This window comes from Limulus polyphemus, unplaced genomic scaffold (assembly GCF_000517525.1).
Source record: "Limulus polyphemus unplaced genomic scaffold, Limulus_polyphemus-2.1.2 Scaffold705, whole genome shotgun sequence".
Taxonomy (NCBI): domain Eukaryota; kingdom Metazoa; phylum Arthropoda; class Merostomata; order Xiphosura; family Limulidae; genus Limulus; species Limulus polyphemus.
This window is the reverse complement of record NW_013666315.1, coordinates 160,962-182,303: the sequence shown is the minus strand read 5'-3', so window position 1 is coordinate 182,303 and position 21,342 is coordinate 160,962. Positions and strand designations below refer to the sequence as shown.

Below are 21,342 nucleotides of genomic sequence, written 5' to 3'. Positions count from 1 at the left end.
AACCAGCTGTCTAGGTCCTGTATCGTATCATCTAGTAGTCCAGTTCACTTTTGTAGCTTAACCAGCTGTCTAGGTCCTGTATCGTATCATCTAGTAGTCCAGTTTATTTTGTAGCTAAATCAGCTGTCTAGGTCCTGTATCGTATCATCTAGTAGTCCGGTCACTTTTGTAGCTTAACCAGCTGTCTAGGTCCTGTATCGTATCATCTAGTAGTCCAGTTTATTTTGTAGCTTAACCAGCTGTCTAGGTCCTGTATTGTATCATCTAGTAGTCCAGTTTCTTTTGTAGCTCAACCAGCTGTCTATGTCGTGTATCATATCATCTAGTAGTCCGGTTTATTTTGTAGCTTAACCAGCTGTTTGGGTCCTGTATCGTATCATCTAGTAGTCCGGTTTATTTTGTAGCTTAACCAGGTACAGGACCTAGACAGGCAGTGTGCTGTTGCTAGTGGTAGGGCAAATAGGATTTTAAGTTGTATCTACAGAAATATTGAATACAAGTCTAAAGAGGTTATACTTTCATTGTACAAGTCACTGGTTAGGCCACATTTGGAATACTGTGTTCAGTTTTGGGCTCCTTACCTTAGGAAAGTCATTGAATTGTTGGAAAGGGTTCAGAGAAGGATTACTAGAATGGTACCTGGGATGGAGGGGTTGACATATGAGGAGAGACTGAAATCTCTCAAATTATTTTCTCTTCAAAAAAGAAGAATTAGGAGGATCTAATTGAGGTGTTTAAGATTGCAAAGGGAATTGATAGTGTTGATGTATCATGTTTTTCATATTTAACGGTGAGAATAGTAGAACTAGGGGACATAAATATAAAGTTAAAGTTATATAAAGTTAGGAGTCATCTTCAGCTAAGACAGTTTTATTTTTCTAACAGAGTGGTTGGCCTTTGGATGTTGTACAGGCAGTAAATGTAAGTGAGTTTAAGAAAAAGCTTGATAAGTATATGAATGATAAGGGTTAGCTTTAACATTAAAAAAAAAAAAATTAGTTTAGAGGATGGAACAGCCAAGATGGACCAATAGGTCCCACGTTGTCCCAAAATGTTATGTTATGTCTATATCTGTTTAGGCTAGTTGTTATATGTTAAGTTAAACGTTTGTGTTATGTTACGTGTTATCATGTGTTATGTTACATTATGTTAAAGCATATACTGCTTTGCTGTCAGAGAAAAATATGCAAATGTAGGTGGGAAGGGGTTAATTTCAACTTTAAGTGTGCTGTGCCAATACTTTTGATAATATAGTTTACAAACACATTGCAGAGACTACACTAAGGACTAACCTGTACATTAAATATAAAACAATTGTAATCCACACATTAGATATAAACACATTGCAGTGAGAATTCAACTAAAGACATTAACAACACTCATCCTGAGGTAAAGACTGACAGTAGGGTGAATTAAAGGCATTAAAAACACTCACCATGGGATAAAGACTGACAGTAGGGTGAATTAAAGACATTACGAACACTCACCATGTGGTAAAAACTGACAGTAGGGGGGGGGGAATTAAAGGCATTAAAAACACTCACCATGGGATAAAGACTGACAGTAGGGGGAGAATTAAAGGCATTAAGAACACTCACCATGGGGTAAAAACTGATAGTAGGGTGAACTAAAGGCATTAAGAACATCACCATGGGTAAAAACTGATAGTAGGGTGAATTAAAGGCATTAAGAACACTCACCATGGGGTAAAAACTGATAGTAGGGTGAATTGAAGGCATTAAGAACACTCACCATGGGTAAAAACTGACAGTAGGGGGAATTAAAGGCATTAAGAACACTCACCATGGGTAAAAACTGATAGTAGGGTGAATTGAAGGCATTAAGAACACTCACCATGGGATAAAAACTGACAGTAGGGTGAATTAAAGGCATTAAAAACACTCACCATGTGGTAAAAACTGACAGTAGGGTGAACTAAAGGCATTAAGAACACTCACCATGGGGTAAAAACTGATAGTAGAGTGAATTAAAGGCATACTGATTAATACTCATTCCGAGGAAAAAGTGTTTAGAGACTAAGCTAAAACATTGAGAACACTTACTTAGGGGTGAAGACTGATCACAGGGTAAGTTAAAGACATTAGGAATACTTATATTGGGGTGAAGACTGATCACAGGGTAAGTTAAAGACATTAGGAATACTTATATTGGGGTGAAGACTGATCACAGGGTAAGTTAAAGACATTAGGAATACTCATATTGGGGTGAAGACTGATCACATGGTAAGTTAAAGACATTAGGAATACTCATATTGGGGTGAAGACTGATTACAATTGGAACACTCACCTTGGGGTGATAAGACTGATGGTTGAGAAAGAGACATCAGATGCCTTTCAAGCTGTTCAATCTGCTGTTGACAAGTATGCATCTGTTTTTCAAAACTGGAAACTATTCTTTGGAAATATCTAGTTATAAATAAACAAACAGCTTAGCTATCACTCAAAACAGAAAACTAAAGCTTTCTTAAACATCTATCAACTAAACTAAAGCTTTCTTAAAAATCTCTCAACTAAACTAAACCTTCCTTAAACATCTCTCAACTAAACTAAACCTTCCTTAAACATCTCTCAACTAAACTAAAACTTAAATATAACTAAACTAAAACTTCCTTAAACATCTCTCAACTAAATTAAAACTTAAACATAACTAAACTAAAACTTCCTTAAACATCTCTCAACTAAACTAAAACTTCCTTAAGCATCTCTCAACTAAATTAAAACTTAAATATAACTAAACTAAAACTTCCTTAAACATCTCTCAACTAAATTAAAACTTAAATATAACTAAACTAAAACTTCCTTAAACATCTCTCAACTAAACTAAAACTTAAATATAACTAAACTAAAACTTCCTTAAACATCTCTCAACTAAATTAAAACTTAAATATAACTAAACTAAAACTTCCTTAAACATCTCCCAACTAAACTAAAACTTAAATATAACTAATCTAAAACTTCCTTAAACAGTGATAACTTTCATCCTGTAATGATTTTTCCAAACTGCCATCATGGTAAAAACAAGGTTAAAATGTTCAAAGACTAAGACTATTTTTATGATATTCCTGATGAAGTACAGGTTAGTTAAGTTATATCCCATCACAAGTATAAGGTTACATATAACATTTTACAAAATTGTACATCTTTATAGATAATAATTAGATACTTACCCTGTTGGAGCTGTGTTTTCAAACTGTAGTGCTGGGGGAGTGTCCTTTGTTCTGTGAGCAATCTCTGCATCTTTTAATTCCTGATAAAAAACAGAGAATTAGGTCTGAAGAGATTTATCTAATCTACAGTGCTAAATATAAACTTCTTCTCCAGTGGTTATACTGATGACAATTATGAACACTAAATACATGTAAGAACTTATAAACAAAACCAATTAACTATCTCTACTCATACTTCATAATATAACGTCACAAGACATGCAACTGTGCAAAAATATTTCTTCTAGAATGTTATTAGAATTGTAAATACAAGAATGAAAAAAAATGTTGTTGTTTTTTTGTATATCGAGACCTAATAACAATTCCACACTTGAGATGAACATAGATTTGTTTTTTTTTGTTTATCATATAATACTATAATCAGAATGTATTATAATATAACTCAGTTTCTGTCTGTCCTGAAAATCTGCACACAACTTACTACCTAAATGCATATTCACTTCTTTTCAATGGATTTAAAAGAAAGGCAAACTTAAATATACTTTAGTAGACACTTTGTACAAGAACAAATTTAAAGCTTATCAAAGTTTTTAAAAAGGTATAATATTAGGTCATAGAATAACAACATAAGTTTATTTACCGATAGCATTAAGTACAGCAACATTTAGCCCTAACTAAACTAAAGCAAAAAACATACACAAGTTAGTGTTGATCTATCTCTTTTATCGAATATAGGCCATGCTTAATAAAGGCTTAACTAATGATAGGCGCAAGACAACTGGACTTATAGATTTTGGTGTCTGTGATTAGAATTATTTTGTATTACTCTAGAAATCCTGTATTTAAAGAAGTACTGTTGCATTTAAGGTACTAATTTGACAGCAAATGTTTGCGCGTCTCTGCTAATATAAGTTATGTTTTAAAAAGCCCCATAGCTATCACCCAATATTTCTGAATGCTCTTCATAAATAGTGATTTTTATGAGCCACTACTTTTTATTAACCCATTAACTGCGAATGATGAAAATTACCATTTTATTGTGATTGATGGCAACTCAGTTTTATCTGTAAGTCAGAAAACGGCAACCGAGCTGCTCCTGCTGCAGTTAATGGGTTAATGTAGGGTCAGAGGTAGCAGTATACTTGTTACTAGGCTTCAAAGGGTTAATATATTAAAACACATGATTAAATTATAAATTACTTCCACCATTAAGTGTGACAAATACAAAATATTGCACTTAATTTAATTATACTTTAAAATCTATTCAAGACACCAGAAAGTACAATAACATTCTTCTATGTGACACATTTGAAACAATTATTTTACTAAAAACATACACACACACACAAATATACATAATTAACACATAAGAATAATGTCAGTTATGTTTTACGTAACTGTCAGTTAACTTTGTGTTACACAAGTTATTACCTGAGCTGATTCCTCTTCCTACGTAACTGTCAGTTAACTTTGTGTTACCCAAGTTATTACCTGAGCTGATTCCTCCTTCTATGTAACTGTCAGTTAACTTTGTGTTACACAAGTTATTACCTGAGCTGATTCTTCCTCCTATGTAACTGTCAGTTAACTTTGTGTTACCCAAGTTATTACCTGAGCTGATTTCTCCTCCTATGTAACTGTCAGTTAACTTTGTGTTACACAAGTTATTACCTGAGCTGATTCCTCCTCCTATGTAACTGTCAGTTAACTTTGTGTTACCCAAGTTATTACCTGAGCTGATTTCTCCTCCTATGTAACTGTCAGTCAACTTTGTGTTACACAAGTTATTACCTGAGCTGATTCCTCCTCTTACGTAACTGTCAGTCAACTTTGTGTTACACAAGTTATTACCTCAGCTGATTCCTCCTCTTACGTAACTGTCAGTCAACTTTGTGTTACACAAGTTATTACCTGAGCTGATTCTTCCTCCTATGTAACTGTCAGTCAACTTTGTGTTACACACGTTATTACCCAAGCTGGTTCTTCCTCCTATGTAACTGTCAGTTAACTTTGTGTTACACAAGTTATTACCTCAGCTGATTCCTCCTTCTATGTAACTGTCAGTCAACTTTGTGTTACACAAGTTATTACCTGAGCTGATTCCTCTTTCATTCTTTGAATGGCCACTGCATTCCTCTGTAAACCATTTGAAACTTCAGATAACAATTGCTTGAGTGCTGCAGTTTCATCCTGCACCTTCAGTATTTTCTTGGAAGACACTCGGGATATTTCTTCTCGAACAAGTTTTTGGTCTTTAACATACTTTCTAAGATAAGGTATCACAATTAAGAGATTAATAGTATAACAATAAAAGTGATGACTAATAATGTTAGAGGATAACGTTTTCAAAACACACAAAGATTACTTTCACAGTCAGTTAAATGCAACTCTTCGTGATAATCAACATTAAATATGCCGGCTCAGTGGCTAATACATCAGTAAACCTAGACAGCTGGTTAAGTTACAAAATAAACCAGACTACTAGATGATATGATACAGGACCTAGACAGCTGGTTAAGCTACAAAATAAACCGGACTACTAGATGATACAATTGGATGGCTTTAGAGACTGACTATTACACTAAGATCCCTTTCCTTCATAACACTGTTAAGGTTTTTCCCATCCAAGTTATACTTGTAATTCAAATAATGATAACCCACATGCATTATCTTGCATTTATTATAATCAAAACCCATCTGCCATTTATTTGCCCAACTCACTAAATGATCTAAATCTTTTTGTAAATCAGAAGCATCCTCTTCACAGCTAGCAACAATAAGACCTTAATATTATCTGCAAATTGAAATCATTTATTGACCATTCCTTCATATATGTCATAGATGTAAATCAAAAAGAGCAAAGGTCCTAAGACTGAACCCTGAGGTACCCCACTTGTGACATTAATCCAGTTTGACTGAACTCCATTTACAATAACCCTCTTCTTTCTTTCATCCAGCCCCATTTCTATCCAATTAGCCAACTTATCCCCCACACCTATAGAGATAATATTTTTCACAAGCCTTTTATGTGACACATTTTCAAATGCTTTCTGAAAATCCAGATACACCAAATCTACACCCTTACTCTCATTTACATATGCAGTAACCTTTGTAAAGAATGTCAAAGGATTTGTAAGGCAAGAATTTCCCTTTGTGAAACAGTGTTGACTATGCAATAAAATTCCAAACTTTGTTAAACGACTTTGCAAAATGTCTTTTATCAGACATTCCAAAACTTTTCCCTCAACTGATGTAGGACTAATAGGCTTATAATTACTCAGACAATTTTTATTACCTCCCTTGAAAAGAGGAGTAACATAAACCAACTTCCAATCCTTAACCTTCAAAACCCTTGGGGAAATATTATCTGGCCCAGGAAACTTATCATTCTTTAAACTTCCCAATTTTTCTTTAGAAGCTCAGAATTAATGTGATTATCTTGTTTGATCTTGTTTCCTTCTATCACCTTTCAGGATGAGGAATATTGTTTGAATATTCATTAATAAAAACTGAAAAAAAAGCAGAATTTGATTAACCTAGCAATCTCATAATTTTCAGATATTAGCCTCCATTTATCATCCCCCAAAGGCCCTACTCCCATCCTAACATTTTGTTTACTCATATTTTATTTAAAGAAATCCTTACTGTTAATATTTACATTTTCATCCAACCTTTTTTCATAATCCTTTTTCATGTCTTAATTTCCTGTTTGACCAGCTTTCTTGATCTTCTGTCATACCAGTCAATTTAAATTCTTAAATTTGTGATGCTTTTCTATAAGTTTATCTCTTATACCTTTTGTAAGCTAACCTGTTTTTTTACTTCCAACCATCTTTTTCTTTCTATAAAGAGTATGTTTATCTTTAATATTTAAAAATTTATCTTTAAAAAGTTTCCACATTTGATCATTGCCTCCAAATAATTCAGCAGCCCAATTCACACCAGATAATTCTTTTTGCATCCCTTCAAAATTTGTTTTTGAAATTTGCAATTAAAATATCATTATTCCTGATCTCCATATGCAGCAAAACATCAAACCTAATAGAGAAATAATCACTTTCACCCAGATGTTCCAAAATCTTCATCCACTCAACCATTTCTATATTACAAGTTAACAATAAGTCTAAAATAGCATTGTTTCTTGTAGGTTTCTTGACCAATTGGAGAAGAAAAACCATCTTGAACAGTTTCCTAAAACCTTACTCTCTCATGGTTTGAATCTAGCATTTTCCAATCCATATGCCTAAAATTAAAACCACCCATCATTATGGCCTCATTAACAGTTGAAATCTTAATCTCTCTGTAAGGTTTCTCATCAATTTCATCAGTACCATCTGGTGGGCTGTAACAAATTCCTACTAAAAGCTTTTTCCCTTTCTATCCGCTAATAGAAACCCAGTTGGATTAAATTTTGCTATAATCATTGATATTCTCAACTTCAACAGAATGTAACTCACATTTTACATACAAAGCCACTCCTCCCACTCTCTTTAGTACTCTATCCCTATTAAATAACTTATAACCCTGTATTTCAAAGAAATTTCTGTCCTACATTGTCTACATTTAACCATATTTCAGTTATTCCCATTATATTAACATCTTCCATTCATACCAGTGCTCTAAAGTCATTTGTTTTATTTCTACTTCTAGCATTACAATAGTAACAATTAAGCCTACCTTTATAACTACTTCTACACTTTGTTCCTCTACTAACCTTTCCACTACATCTTATTTTTTCTGCATTTAGTTTATCCTGGCCCTCACCACTGTCTAGTCCTAGTTTAAAACTTTCCTTACAGTTGAGTTAATACTTAATAGCCCTTGCAAACAAGCAAGCCTCTATCTTATTTAAATGTAAACAATCCATTCCAAAAAGTTTCCTTTTCCCGTTGAATTGATCCCACAAGTACAACCAACCAATCTACTCATCCTTATATATTTACCTAAACCTGGTGACCTACTTATAATTTCATCCCCACAATTAATTCTCAGCAGTATCCCTGACACAGTTAAGTTATGGCCCTTTTCTTTAAATGCCTTTATCAATCCCATGTACTTATCTATTAGCTCCTCTGATGTACCTTACCCTACATCATCCGCCCCTATGTGCACAACAAAGACTGCATCTCTACTAGCCCCTTTTATTATACCTCTTGCTCTGTCAATTATATCCTCCACCTGTGCCCCTGGGTAGCATAATCTGACTCTTTTTCTTCTTATTTACCCCACATACTATCCTCCATGCATGCCTTATCAAAGAATCACCTATAATTATAACCTCCTTAAGTTTATTATTCCACATCCTTCTCTGTCCCTATTAGTATTAATATTATTTTACCTTCTCTCCAATAGTTATTCTTGTGTACAAACTAAAAGCTGAAATCATGTAAAGCTTAAGTTCCTTTTGAAATCCTGCTACCATTTCCCACAGCCAAACTTCTCTTTATCTATTGCCTCTACTCTAATTAGGATAGCCCTAATTTCTCCTCCAATTTATAAACTCTACAAACAAATTGCACACCTTCACTACTAGCTTCCTTAAAAATACATGCCAATCTGGAGTTCCCAAATAAGACCCATAACTTCCTGTGGTGAGTAAAGAACAACTTAAACACTATAAACATAACTTACTGACAACAACTTGAAGAGGCCTAGTTTTGTTTTAAGATTTTTCCTTATTCAGAGTTGCTAATAAAGGGGTGAACTACTTAAAATACTCAATAAGAGACTGGGCTTCACATTACTTTCTCGCTGAAATTGTGAATTGTGGTGATGAGAGAACAAAATTATAATGGATACTCTAGCTGAAGTAAACTAAAAATAAACTATTTCCTTATTACGTTGGAGAAAAATACCATTTTCAAATTTAATTTATTTAATTTGTATCTATTATTCTTTAGGATACCATTGGGATTGTTCTGATTGGGCTACTGCTCAGAAACCTCTTGGTGACATCACTGAAATATCCTTGAAAGAAATTACAGATTCATCTAGTATAGCAGATACCAACAGTCGAGATAGTCAGACAGAGCTGCTTCCAAGTGCTCTAGATGCTGATAATAGCATTGATCTTGATTCTGCCATTTCAGACATTATTGGGGGTTTGGATGACAATAAAAGTCAAGCAGATGGTGGCCATTTTCAAAGCACTTTACAGATAAGTGATAAGGAGTTTCTTGATGGAGAAGACTGCATTTCTTCAACTTTCAACTACACTTGCCATCCTAACCAGTACTTGCCCATACATGAGCAACACTGGAATCAGTCTGGAATTCATAGACAAACCTCATGTGACCAGTCAGATGATGATGGTATCTTTGCTTACGGGTTTCCATCACAAGGTGGTAAAGAATTCATGGTTGATGTAGCTAAAGATCTTTGTCGGAACACTGGACTGGACAGTTTATCAATGTTGGCAGGAGGTTACACGTCCACTAATGCTTCTTGTTCTGACCTCTCTGCCAATTTATGTGAAATAGAAGACAGCGAAGTGAATAGTGATATGGAGATTGAATTCGTGAATGGGCAAATATCTAACAAGCTAGGAAATCAAAGTATTGGAACCGTGATTTAGTGTTTGTTACCTCTCTACTACAGAGAATTTATACAACTATCATATGCCTTGAATAACTTGTCTTCTAAGCATAAAAACAAGCTTCCCAGCATTCCTTTGACACAAGATCGTGGTAAGAAAATCCCCATTAAGCGGCTGTTTTTGTTTTGTTGAAAAACTGTATATAGTGCACATTGTGCCAAATATGTATTATCACTTCAATCAAATCGGGTAGTTTACTTAATTCTGTGTTACTGTGGAGCATTATCATTACAAGTGGGAAAAGAACTGGTATTTCCCGTGTTTCCATTGTTTGTTATGCGATGTTAAACCAAGATGTTTATTATTTTGCGTCAGTGTGTAAAGTAAAGAGTATATATATGTACAGATAAAACATGTAAAGTGGCCAGATTTGAAAATCTCTACATCTTCCTGAAGAGGACACAACAGCATTTTGGAACGTAAATATTAGTAATGATAATCTTTAAGACGTAAGATATGTATAGTAGTCAAGTTTGAAAATCTTAACAGTTCCATGACAAATTGCAGTATCAAGCTGAAATATTAGTAATTATAATCTTGAAGACAAAAGTAATGTACAAGAGTTTAGGAGGGGAGTCGACGATTTCTTATAAAATAATAGGGGATTTAAATTTTTCCTTTTCTCAGTGTTGGGTGTGCAAGGACAGTCTTTAAGGACCACGTGATTCCTTTGTTGTCCATAGGTTATGTTAATTCTGAGATCTGTAGTATTTTCTGAAGTGGTTTGCACATTTATTTTGCTTTTAGTTGAAATAAATAATCTTATACTTTTTTCCAAGTAAAATGTTTGAAGATTTCTATCTTAAAGTCAGATACCTGCTTATCGAAAAATAAGTTAGTTGGTAAAATCTTTCTCTACAGAATTAGTTGTAGAAACGCAGGGAATGAGTACTTTTGAGGAGTTTAAAATATTCAACAAACTCCTAGTTTTGTTTATTTTTCAGTTGTGTTTCAGGCTTGCTTTATCTTTTTTTGGTTTTGAGAACATTATTTAATTTATTTGTCAATATAATTCTATTCAAGTGGCAATACTACCATCTTTAAAACTACAGTTTTATGCTGTTTTGGAAAATTAGATTAGTTTTGAAGTTTCAAACATTTTTTAAATAATTGAAGTATGTTTTTTTCAGGAATGCCTAATTGTATTGACGATTTCATAAACATCTGCACCTTTCTACTATCACTAATAGAAGTAACACATGGACTATAACGCCCCCCCCTCTCCATTCCCTAATATTTTAAATATACATGTATTTCATATTGAGAGACAAACCAATAGTTAGAATTGCGGACTTGAAGTCAGTGGTGGCTAGTTGGCAAAAAGCCAGTGGGTTTTAGCGTTTCATCATTGACCATCAAGGATCGCTGTACTTTTTTTTTTTGACAATTGACTATCCAGGAATGATTATAAATGTGTTTATTACATTCTTTTTTTTTTTAATTTCATATTAGGAAATGTAATTATCGTCACAAACATAGGTCTAAAGTTTGACAGTGTATCAAATATATAAAATTGTAAATGCAACACTTCATGTAAACTCACATCAATGGGTAGTTACATCCTGCTGCTAATTATATTCAACTCGTAAATTGTGTTTATTGTCAGAGGGGCAGCCACTTTAGCGTGCAACTTTTAAAGAAGCTTAAAAATATATCAAGACTCCAAAAGAACTACTTTCGAGTCCTGTCTTTGGGTCCTGACAGTTTAGAGTTGCGTTTGTCATGAATGATAGTTGAAGTCATATATTAGTTTTTAAATTAATCTGTCCTTCAGGTCAGTTAAACCATGAATAAGTTGTAAATCACTTTTCCTATGTAATGTGCTTTTTTGGATTATGATGGACTCTTCCTTTAACTTTGAAACAGTTTTTTCTCCCATGTTGATTATATCTGACAAAAGAACTATATACTAAAGTGTAACGAAAGTGTTTAAAAGTTTAAATCAAATGAATGCCATGTATGTAATAGAAAGTTTGCCGACAGTACCTATCAGTTGCTTATCATAAACCGGCCTAAATGGGCAATGAAATGTTGTGGACATGTATTAGTATAGTCCGAAATATGAAATGCAAAATGTTAAAGTTTTTGCGCATTTTGTTTGAATTTACCATAAAAATGTACTAACATTCTTGTTTTTCCGCATATTTTTTGCTTAATTTGTTATCTTTCAATCTCTTTTTCGATCGTGGTTCGAAAAACGTAAACCATTCTAGTCCCTGTAGACTCGCACGAATTATTTAGATTTTGAAATAGGAATTGGAGCGTGCGCTATGTTCTTTTGATAATATCGTAACTCTTCCTACGTTAACGTGGTTTAATTAAATATGAACATTATTGATGTTTGGAGAAAAATGATAATTTATTACACATTTCTTTGTCCCAAAAATTGGACTGTGAAGGACCGCAATCAAGTACTGTCCACACAAAGGTCGGACTGAGTTACTTTGTCAAAAAATGTTTTTCTTGTTTTATTCAAATCAAAAGCTATGTTTTATGTTTGAAACTGTGATACTTGAGCGAATTCATTCATCCACAGTTATGGTACTACCTCATGGTTATGACGTTCCAGTTTGAATCATAGTTAGATGACGTTTAGTCACGCGATGTGTAAAGCATGCATGCAATGTGGTTATCGAGACGGGGTTTTGTTTTGTTGAACCTCGCTCCAGGTTTTGTTTTTATGAATTTGGAGTTTCAATAAAACCCGTTACGGGGAAGAAAAATATCTTCCATATTCCTTTTTTCCGTTGTATTATTTCTATCTTTTCATAAAAGTATGTAAATTAACGTCAATAATTTCAACTATTGTATGACGAATGAAAGTGCTTGACACAGTTATTGACCCTTACACACATTTTAACTTATATAAAACTAATGTAATATATATACAACATTTGAACGAAGAAAGTAGCAGATAAAATGGATCATTAATTTCTATGATTTTATCTTCATTCAATAAGGAAACAATTTATACTAGCACGTGTTTTAATATTTCTTATAATTTATTAGTGGTTACTTGTAATTTATTTAATCAGGTATTTGTAATCTGCGTATCATATGTTATATAGATAGTTCCATAAGGAGCGCAGGCTTGGCTACCATAAATTCAGCCGTTTGTGTGAACTTCACCATTTGATCCGGATGTGTGATTTTTGGTTCTTATTTGCAGATTCACTCTAACACCAGTTTGTTTTTGTCTTCAATTCGGAACCATGGAAACATCAAGAAAAGCTAGTTTATTAAACTTAAAATTATTAAGAATTCAGTATTTGGAAACAAGATAATTAGCACAATTAAGTAACTCGCTGCTCTGTGTAAAAAAAAAAAAGTGTGCATAATAAACTAGTGGTTTTGATTTTCATGTTTGTTTGTGTGATGTGTTTTATAACAGTGATACAGGTATATATATATATTGGTACTTATCACCAGCTCTTTTATACAACCTATCTATAACGTTTGCTCTTTCTAAATGTTACTGCCGACCGCAGCCCAGTGGTCAGCGTATCAGACTGTAAGTTTGATGGTTCGCATCCCGTTACCGCATAGAAATATTTGTGCTACGCACTTTGGGGCTGTGGCTGAGTGACAGTAAATTCTCACAATTCGTTCTTATAGAAGTAGCCCAAAGTTAGCAGTGGGTGATGTTGACTAGTTGCCTCTAGTGAGTCTAGTCTATCACTTCAAAATTAGGAACGGATAGAGCAGATAAAGAGGTATAAAATTCTTCAACTTGTTTATCCTGGTAAACACCCAAAATAAGGGAATGAAAGTCATCTCCATACAAATCTGGAAAGTCTGAAGCTGTATCATGGGCTTCCATCTTTGTCCACATTGACGTTTTGCAAGCTAGTCCGTGGGACTTCATCTTGCGCTGCAGTTTTGATAGTTTCAAGCATGTCTTTTGCTACCATAGTCATCATATGTATTTTGCACAAGATTATTATATTAACAGTTGGAAAGGTCACTAATAATTCGGAGTTAATTATGTACGAAAGGAACCTGTCGGTTAGTGAATACCATTTCAAGTAACTTCCATAGTTTGATGCGGCTATTGACTGCCTCGACCACACACTTTGGTAACCAGTCTTGATGGGTTGGATTCTTTAGTCGTGTGTTGCTCACGTCCTTGAGGAAAGAAACAGAAATCTGTGTTTTAAATATAAGATCATGCATAAGTTGAAGCATGTATCCTACACTACAGCCTACAGCAGCAACATCGAGTAGTTACACCCAAATGAAAGTGTATTCAACATCCTTTTCAAGTATATGATGAATTACAGCATCATTATTTCTCGCATCAGAAATGTATGGATCCATAATGGACACTATGTATCCATCTTAATACACAAACATCGTGGGTTTGTTTGCTTCAGAAATTCCTCCAAAATTACCCAAGGGCTATCCGAACCAGCTGTCCCTAATTTTGAACTGACAAGACTAGCGGGAAAGCAGCTAATCAACAGCACTCTCCAGCAACTGTTGGACTACTCTAAACGTGGATCGTGTTTTTGCAGAAACCGGATACGGACCATATATCATCAGCTTCACAGACGGCACTCTAACCACTAAGCCACTGCCGAACTATCATCATCGGCTTCACAAGGGATCAATGCTTATTCATGGTATAGAACTTTTGTCGGAATGCACAGTTAAAATTTTTTGTATGTAGACGTAAGTGCCATCTAGAACTAAGCCTATCTTATTTCCCGTAAACTATCAGAGAGCGAGTGTGGGTGTACATTTTTGACAACTGATATGTACATTGTCCAGATCCAGAATAAAGTGGAACAAGGTCGCTTGCTAAAGTTGCACGAGTCGAGTGTACTTTCTGTATAACAAGAGAATCCTTTCAGCTTCAAAGAGTTGACAGTATCCTATTTGACAAGCAAACACGAAGCTTAACACATAGGACAGTTAAACATGTTCACACGTGGGTATTTCTCAAATATGGAAGCCTGATGCTAGGTCATCAAACTTAGATATTTGTTTTCGGATAAGATTGAAAAAATTGAAGTACTCCTCAACAAGGAGACTGAGTGGCTGATCAGAGTGTATTCCAGTAAGTTTTTGTGCAGCTGTTCGAGAGCGTTCCAGTAAGTTCGTGACTTCATCATATCAATCTTGTTCAAATGTATGTAATCTGTAGAAAATATAGCAACACCTAACTCTCTCCAGTAGGAATAATAATACTTTGCTTTACAAACATATGGGTTGTAGTTTCAACTGGAATAACAGTAAGTTTGTTGTAGGGTATACAACACACTGCATGAGAAGAAAGTTTGATGATGTAATGCTTAGTTTTATACTTTTTGGATTCGACAGATTAGGAACTCTGCCCGATGCTTGTGAAAGGGATGCTTGTGTAAGCAGGATCAGGTTTATCCATATGGTAATTAACTGCAGTGATTGGGAGATTGTTTATACTGAAAATCCTGCCGGTAACATTTAATACATATTACATTGTCTGGTGGAGCATTGGAAAGCAATAGGCTTAACATTTGAGATAAAAATAACAAACTGCAGATGTTTTTTGTTTACATTCCTCTTAATTTGCTCATTTTGGATTTCAAATCAGATTAGAGTAAAAGCCTTTCAGACATATGTTTCTTCAAGTCACGGCCAAGGATACCTTTCGTTGAATACCAGAACTCGTCAGCTGGGCTAAATTATGAGAAACACGGGTTTTTCCGAAACGCAGTTTATAGTAGAGGTACAAGACTTTAAAAAAATATGGTTTAAACGCTGAAAGCTAGTGAAGCATTTAGAGCCAATAGCTTAACGTTTGCGATAAAAATAACGTAAAATATAATATTACAATTTGTACAATAAATGAAATGCACGTAATAGTGATTAATATGAACAAACCGAAAATGAATATATTGTAAATTTCGATTCAGTATTAAAACTGAGCCTCACCACTAGTAATGATCCTTGAAACAGAATTAAGAGCAAAACGTCTAGATAAATATTTTTTTTTCTTCTGACATTTGTAAAAAAATAATCCAATAACAACATTCTTGAATGGGCAGTATTCTAGTATAATGTTCGGATGGTTAAAATAAATCTAGAAAACGTCATAAAAATACATATCTTAAATGACTAACAAGAAATTTAAAACTTAATGTTCTTGGATAGACACTAAAAAAAACAAAACAATTCCATATACAAAAACATTACTAGATGTGATTCTTCTATTCGACGACATACTAGTTTTTACAGGAGCATACGTTAAATAATTGAGTCACTTTTGTAAAACTAAATACCTCAAAAATAGTTTAACAGGCCCTCACGAGCCAGAGGGGGACATTTTTGTTGAAAAAAAAACTATCCAATCCGATCTTTCTGAATTTTGACTGAATTTTTTTGGACATTTTTATTGGCTAAAAAGAAGGTATTTCCCGCAACCTTTTAGCGTTCGGGCTGGGAAAAGTGATTTGAAGTGGAAAGGTGACTGAAATCTGTCAGCGTATCACGAGTATAACGGCCAAGCATATAAGTATCCAAATGGCATGCAGAAGTATTCAGGAACTGTTTAGAAACATCTTGGTAGGTATTGTTTAACAAGCCGAGTACAATATTATGCCTGTAGCTGCTTGCAAAGTGTTCCTGTATGCTCATTCTACTGCCGACTGTCGTGATGCTTCGACCTTTCCTACTGCATCGCAGGTGAAATCGTTCGTATCTCAATTAAAAGCTAAACAAAGATAAGAAATGAAGCCTTCGTTTAACATAACGTGAGCTGTGAAAAGCAAAATGACCTTAAGTCCACTATTTTATTTAGCATGTACTTGCTTTTAAGATGTTGCTGATCTTGCTAGTTCACTTCTTATTTATTCAAAACTCATATTATATGATATCCAAGTAACGTATTAGGTCTCAGTACAAGAAACTGCTGAACTAGGTATTAAGCTACTGTGTATGTGTTTCTATCCCTTTGAACAGGTGATTGAAAATTAATGCGTTTTTTTTTCTGACTTGAAAACTGGAATGGAACGAAGGCACGTTGCTCATTTTTTACTTATATTGATTTTAACTGTATTTTTGTATATTAGTAATATAAGACGCTGTAGTCACAATTGCCCAAAAAAGTAATGAATTAAATGAAAATGAGTTTGTCTTACGTGAAGAGGGACACCGTAACAAGTTATTTAAACGCATAAATAAAATATTTTACTTGGCGATTTAAAAGTGTGGCAGTGAATGTAAAATGATTATATTTTCGTATATAATTCACACTAAAGATTACTCATGTATACGTACAAGAGCATATATACTTAGAGGTAACTGAGCCAAACGCAATTTATTTTTGTGATGGAAATTCATAAGAACCTCGTGTACATAATTTCCCTAAATGCACATAGAGGACGCCACCATTGTATCAATAACTACGTTCAGGTCTTTGCTGATATTAGCAAAAAATATCTCTTTCGCTGTTACTGTATTATAATTATAAAATAAAAATAATGAACTGATCTTAACGATGGGTTAATATAATACTATATATATATATCCGCTTTGAAAAGCATTAAGTGTTTCATACCTCTCGAGCCCGGCATGGCCAGGTGGTTAGGGCGCTCGACTCGCAATCTGCTGGTCGCGGGTTCGAAGCGCGTCACACCAAACATGCTCGCCCTTTCAGCCATGGTGGCGTTATATTGTGACGGTCAATCCCACTATTCGTTGGTAAAAGAGTAGCCCAAGAGTGGGCGGTGGGTGGTGATGACTAGCTGCCTTCGCTCTAATCTTACACTTCATACCTCTCGAAAGAACTATTTCCAGTTCTTAACGTTTCACTTTATACATTACCTTAATCATTGTTATTAATTACTGTAAAGCTGGATAATATTTGATAATACTTGAGTAAAGGCCATACTACTCGTAAACCATAAAAATAATTCACAACAGTGTGGTGGACATGTTTATGGATATAACATCAAACCCTCCCCCTCCCAAACAACAACAAAAATAGAAAGTTCTACATGAATTGTCTACGTCAATCCTGTCAAAGAATTATCACTGACAGAATAACTGACCGTTAGTGTTATCAAGAGGCAGTTGAAGCAGACAGGCAGGCAAAGTTTATGTTGTTCTAGCAGATAACATTAAGTACAGATCTCGTGCTATTACGTTCCATGATCAGTAAAATCCAAACATCTTCATGGATTCTTTGAAACGTCCTGTTCTTATCTTGATAGTGACTTTAACAGTAGTAAGTACTATTTTTGTTCGAAATTTTGAATTAAAAAAGTGAAATAGTGACTAAGAGACTTGCAAAATAATGAATTCGTTGTTATACGAGTAAGTACAATCGAAACACAATTTTTTGTAAATGAAAAAAGAGCATAATAATTATTGTAAGATGTGAGTAAGAAAGGCTAACTGGTGTAACAACCAATAACTTTTTGTATACAGTTATGCTATATTTGAAAACAAACGCGGACAAAATAAATGTGAAAAAATGAGCAAGAGACACGCATTTAAACATGCGTCCGTATCTTATATCATTAGGCATCACCCTTTTAAGTGTTAGTCATAATAAGTGAAATTTTACTTGAATTTTTATCTCAGAATTCATTTTATTCTACAATAATGATGGATTATATATATTGTCTATTAAGTAGTCATATCAAAATATTAAGGCTTAACTAATTACTATACTGAACGTGTCTTTAATCAATCAAATTAAGTATATTTGTTCTGTTTGTATTTCAAAACAAATAATTCCGCACATCCACCACAGTTATACAATTATGACACGAGATGAAATATACTAACAATTTAAAACTACATGTGATACACTAACACAAAGTAAAATTATTGTAAAACTATAATACTGCGATTAGATACACTACTACAATGCTATACATACATGTTCTATGAATCATTTGTATAAACAATTATTAGGGAAAAATGCTAAATTGGACATACGTCTTCATGTAATTATATCAACTGAAATACAAACTGGTGTGCTACTATTTGAATACAATGTCTTAAAACAACTAAACAACTTAGACTTATAACAAGACTGGTGAATGGGAAATACCGTTTCACAGTGGCTTACTCTAATAAGGTACATCTAGTCCTATTCACGCAACAAATTCGTATGAACGACATGTTTTATATGTATTCAGATAATGCTTTTCACATTTTTTGTAATTCCACAGTTGTTGGGCATTTTGTTTTAGTGTGTGTATATATATATATAAAACCAGGACATCAATAACATTCATCTATGGATACAAGTAAGAAAACACTGGAATTTTAAATTTATATTTCTCTTCCGGTTTCGTTACTTCAGGAAATAGTTTTACTGAGAATCTATAACAAAAACATACAAATATCGCTTTTCAACTAAACATAAATAATCTAAATTATATATATATATATATATATACTTTCCAAATGTACAGAAGAGGAAGATTATACGAAAGACCTGTGAATTTTAGAAAATATGACAGAGTTCCAAAAAACTTTGAGATTGATATACACAGTTTTCTTTTTTAATACAAACATGTTTTAATATACAAAAAACAATATAATTTACAATAACAGTTATTACAAATAGTTATTACGAACAATAATTTATACATAAAAGTTTCACAAACTTACAAGCAATATAAAGTATTCTTTTTAGTGTCGAACTTCCTTGATATCTTATCGAGGGTTCACGATGAGCGAGTTAATTTCGAGTTGATGTAGGTACGATTCTCTTAATAGGGAGCTAGCTAGCCCTGTAGTTCTCACTGATCACAGTTCCCGATTAATTAGCGTTATAACAATCATAGCTTCCGAAGTTTATAGCACAACAACTATAGCAAACCAATAATATATACTATTTTTTTGGCGCGTTGCGTTGGTTATAGTTATAGGCGTGTGGAAAGGTTCTTGAAATTTCAGTTTTACGTAACAATACTGACGCTAACACTAGCGTTTACGTACACACATGTATTATTGATTCTTACACTCGAGAATCTTCTACAACTTTGGAGAATAGGCGGGAGCTTGGCAATACATATTTAACAGTATACGTTATGTACATTTCTAAATACAAATTAAATTTAAACAAACATCGACATTGAAATAAATGTATAATAATAAATCCGTCAAAATCAATCATAATAAAATTTATTTCATATTTTGAGTAAAATTGGTACTTGTGTTTATCAAACTGAAGCTTGGTTAGACAGAACACATATAGCACATTTAACCTCAAACAAAACTTTAAATGATAATTCAGTTGTTTGGTTTTGAAATAGTGTTAACTGTATAAAAATTTGTTACAGGTGTAAGTAGCTAAACAGGAGATATAGAATATAAAACAACTAACCCAGTTTTCAGGTTAATGAAATTCTAAGGACATGTGTTGTAATATGTGAACCGCATTGTATCTACTACTAGACCACCGTGACCCTGTTGGGTCAACAACTATTCAGAGGTTATGAGGGATTCAAGCTAATTTCAATATTGCACCGAAATTAAGGTTTATTTTGAGATAATTTAATTAAATATTTCAATCCATTCGTGTTATTCATAATTCAAAAAAGATATTTGATTGTTGTCATCTTACGCCTTTTAATGAAGATGGGAACATTGACAGGGAAATACTATAATAACCAATGCTTGGCGAGAGTTTTCATTTATAAAATTTTATTGTTGTTCTCGACTTGATTTTTTTTTTTACCTCGTCTCCATAGTTACTATTTGCAAATAGTCAATAATATTGTAGGTCCATTTTATTGTTGTTCTTTCTTCGCACCGTTATAACACATTTTCATCTCACCATTTCTGTTGTGCATATATTGTTGTACAAGCGAAGTTTTATAGTAATGGAATGTACGAAAAGTGACCCCCAAAAACGGGGCTAACTCGGTAACCCGTGGCCCGATTTTAACGAAACTTCTTTTATTCTGTTTTTATTATAATTTCTATTCTTTTTTTATTACAAATATGGCGGTATTTTGCGCCGTTTTTGCTGTATTTAATTACAGACAAGCATACACACAAACACTCTCAGAGTTTTAGTAGTATATAGATATGCGGTGCCGATAAAGTATTTCACCTAATATCAGTCTAGTCTTCTTATTCCTGGAGTGAACCAAGCAACAACAGTGTCAACGGGAGAAAACTGCATTAATAAATCTAAGAACTTATAAGTGAAAGCAAACAAGAATATGTAGCAATTTCTCAAATATACAATATTTGCTATACCTGGTGCCGATAAGGACTTTCATCTAATACCAGAGCTCATCAGGCCGGCTAGGATACAACAGGAAAAGGAATAGCACAGATATATATATCGCGCTATTTCGAAAACTATGTTTCTTATATATGTAGAAGTTACGACAATACAGAAAAACTAACGTAATTATCTCAAGAACTGGGAAATCAGAAGTAAGATAATAAAGCTTATATTCATATTCCAAGTTTTTAGCTGTTTAAGTATTGCAAAAAATAAAAGATTAAAATTAGCAACGTTTGGTGTGGCCTTTCTGAAATTTATTTGAGTGACCTTTATAGAACACCTATATATATATATATATATATATATACACACACACAC

At 33.6% G+C, this 21,342-nt stretch overlaps 2 protein-coding genes and 1 long non-coding RNA gene across 3 annotated transcripts in view; 2 read left to right on the top strand and 1 right to left on the bottom strand.

Moving 5' to 3' along the window:
* The window catches only part of LOC106460087 (fat-like cadherin-related tumor suppressor homolog), a 79,527-nt gene extending 66,402 nt beyond the window's left edge, over window positions 1-13,125 (top strand). Inside the window, exon 32 of the mRNA XM_022386704.1 lies at window positions 9,088-13,125. Coding sequence (XP_022242412.1) covers window positions 9,088-9,761 — 674 coding nt within the window. The 3' untranslated portion in view covers window positions 9,762-13,125. The remainder of the gene's footprint in view (window positions 1-9,087) is intronic.
* LOC106460089 lies at window positions 2,308-5,454 on the bottom strand. The gene is made up of 3 exons (XR_001290864.2): window positions 5,279-5,454; window positions 3,188-3,267; window positions 2,308-2,426 (listed from the first exon to the last, which is right to left on the bottom strand). It is a non-coding gene; the product is annotated as an uncharacterized LOC106460089 (long non-coding RNA).
* A 4,736-nt stretch (window positions 13,126-17,861) lies between the features above and the next one.
* LOC111085903 overlaps window positions 17,862-21,342 on the top strand; it is a 25,284-nt gene continuing 21,803 nt past the window's right edge. Inside the window, exon 1 of the mRNA XM_022386706.1 lies at window positions 17,862-17,991. Within this exon, the coding sequence (XP_022242414.1) occupies window positions 17,941-17,991 (51 nt within the window). The 5' untranslated portion in view covers window positions 17,862-17,940. The remainder of the gene's footprint in view (window positions 17,992-21,342) is intronic.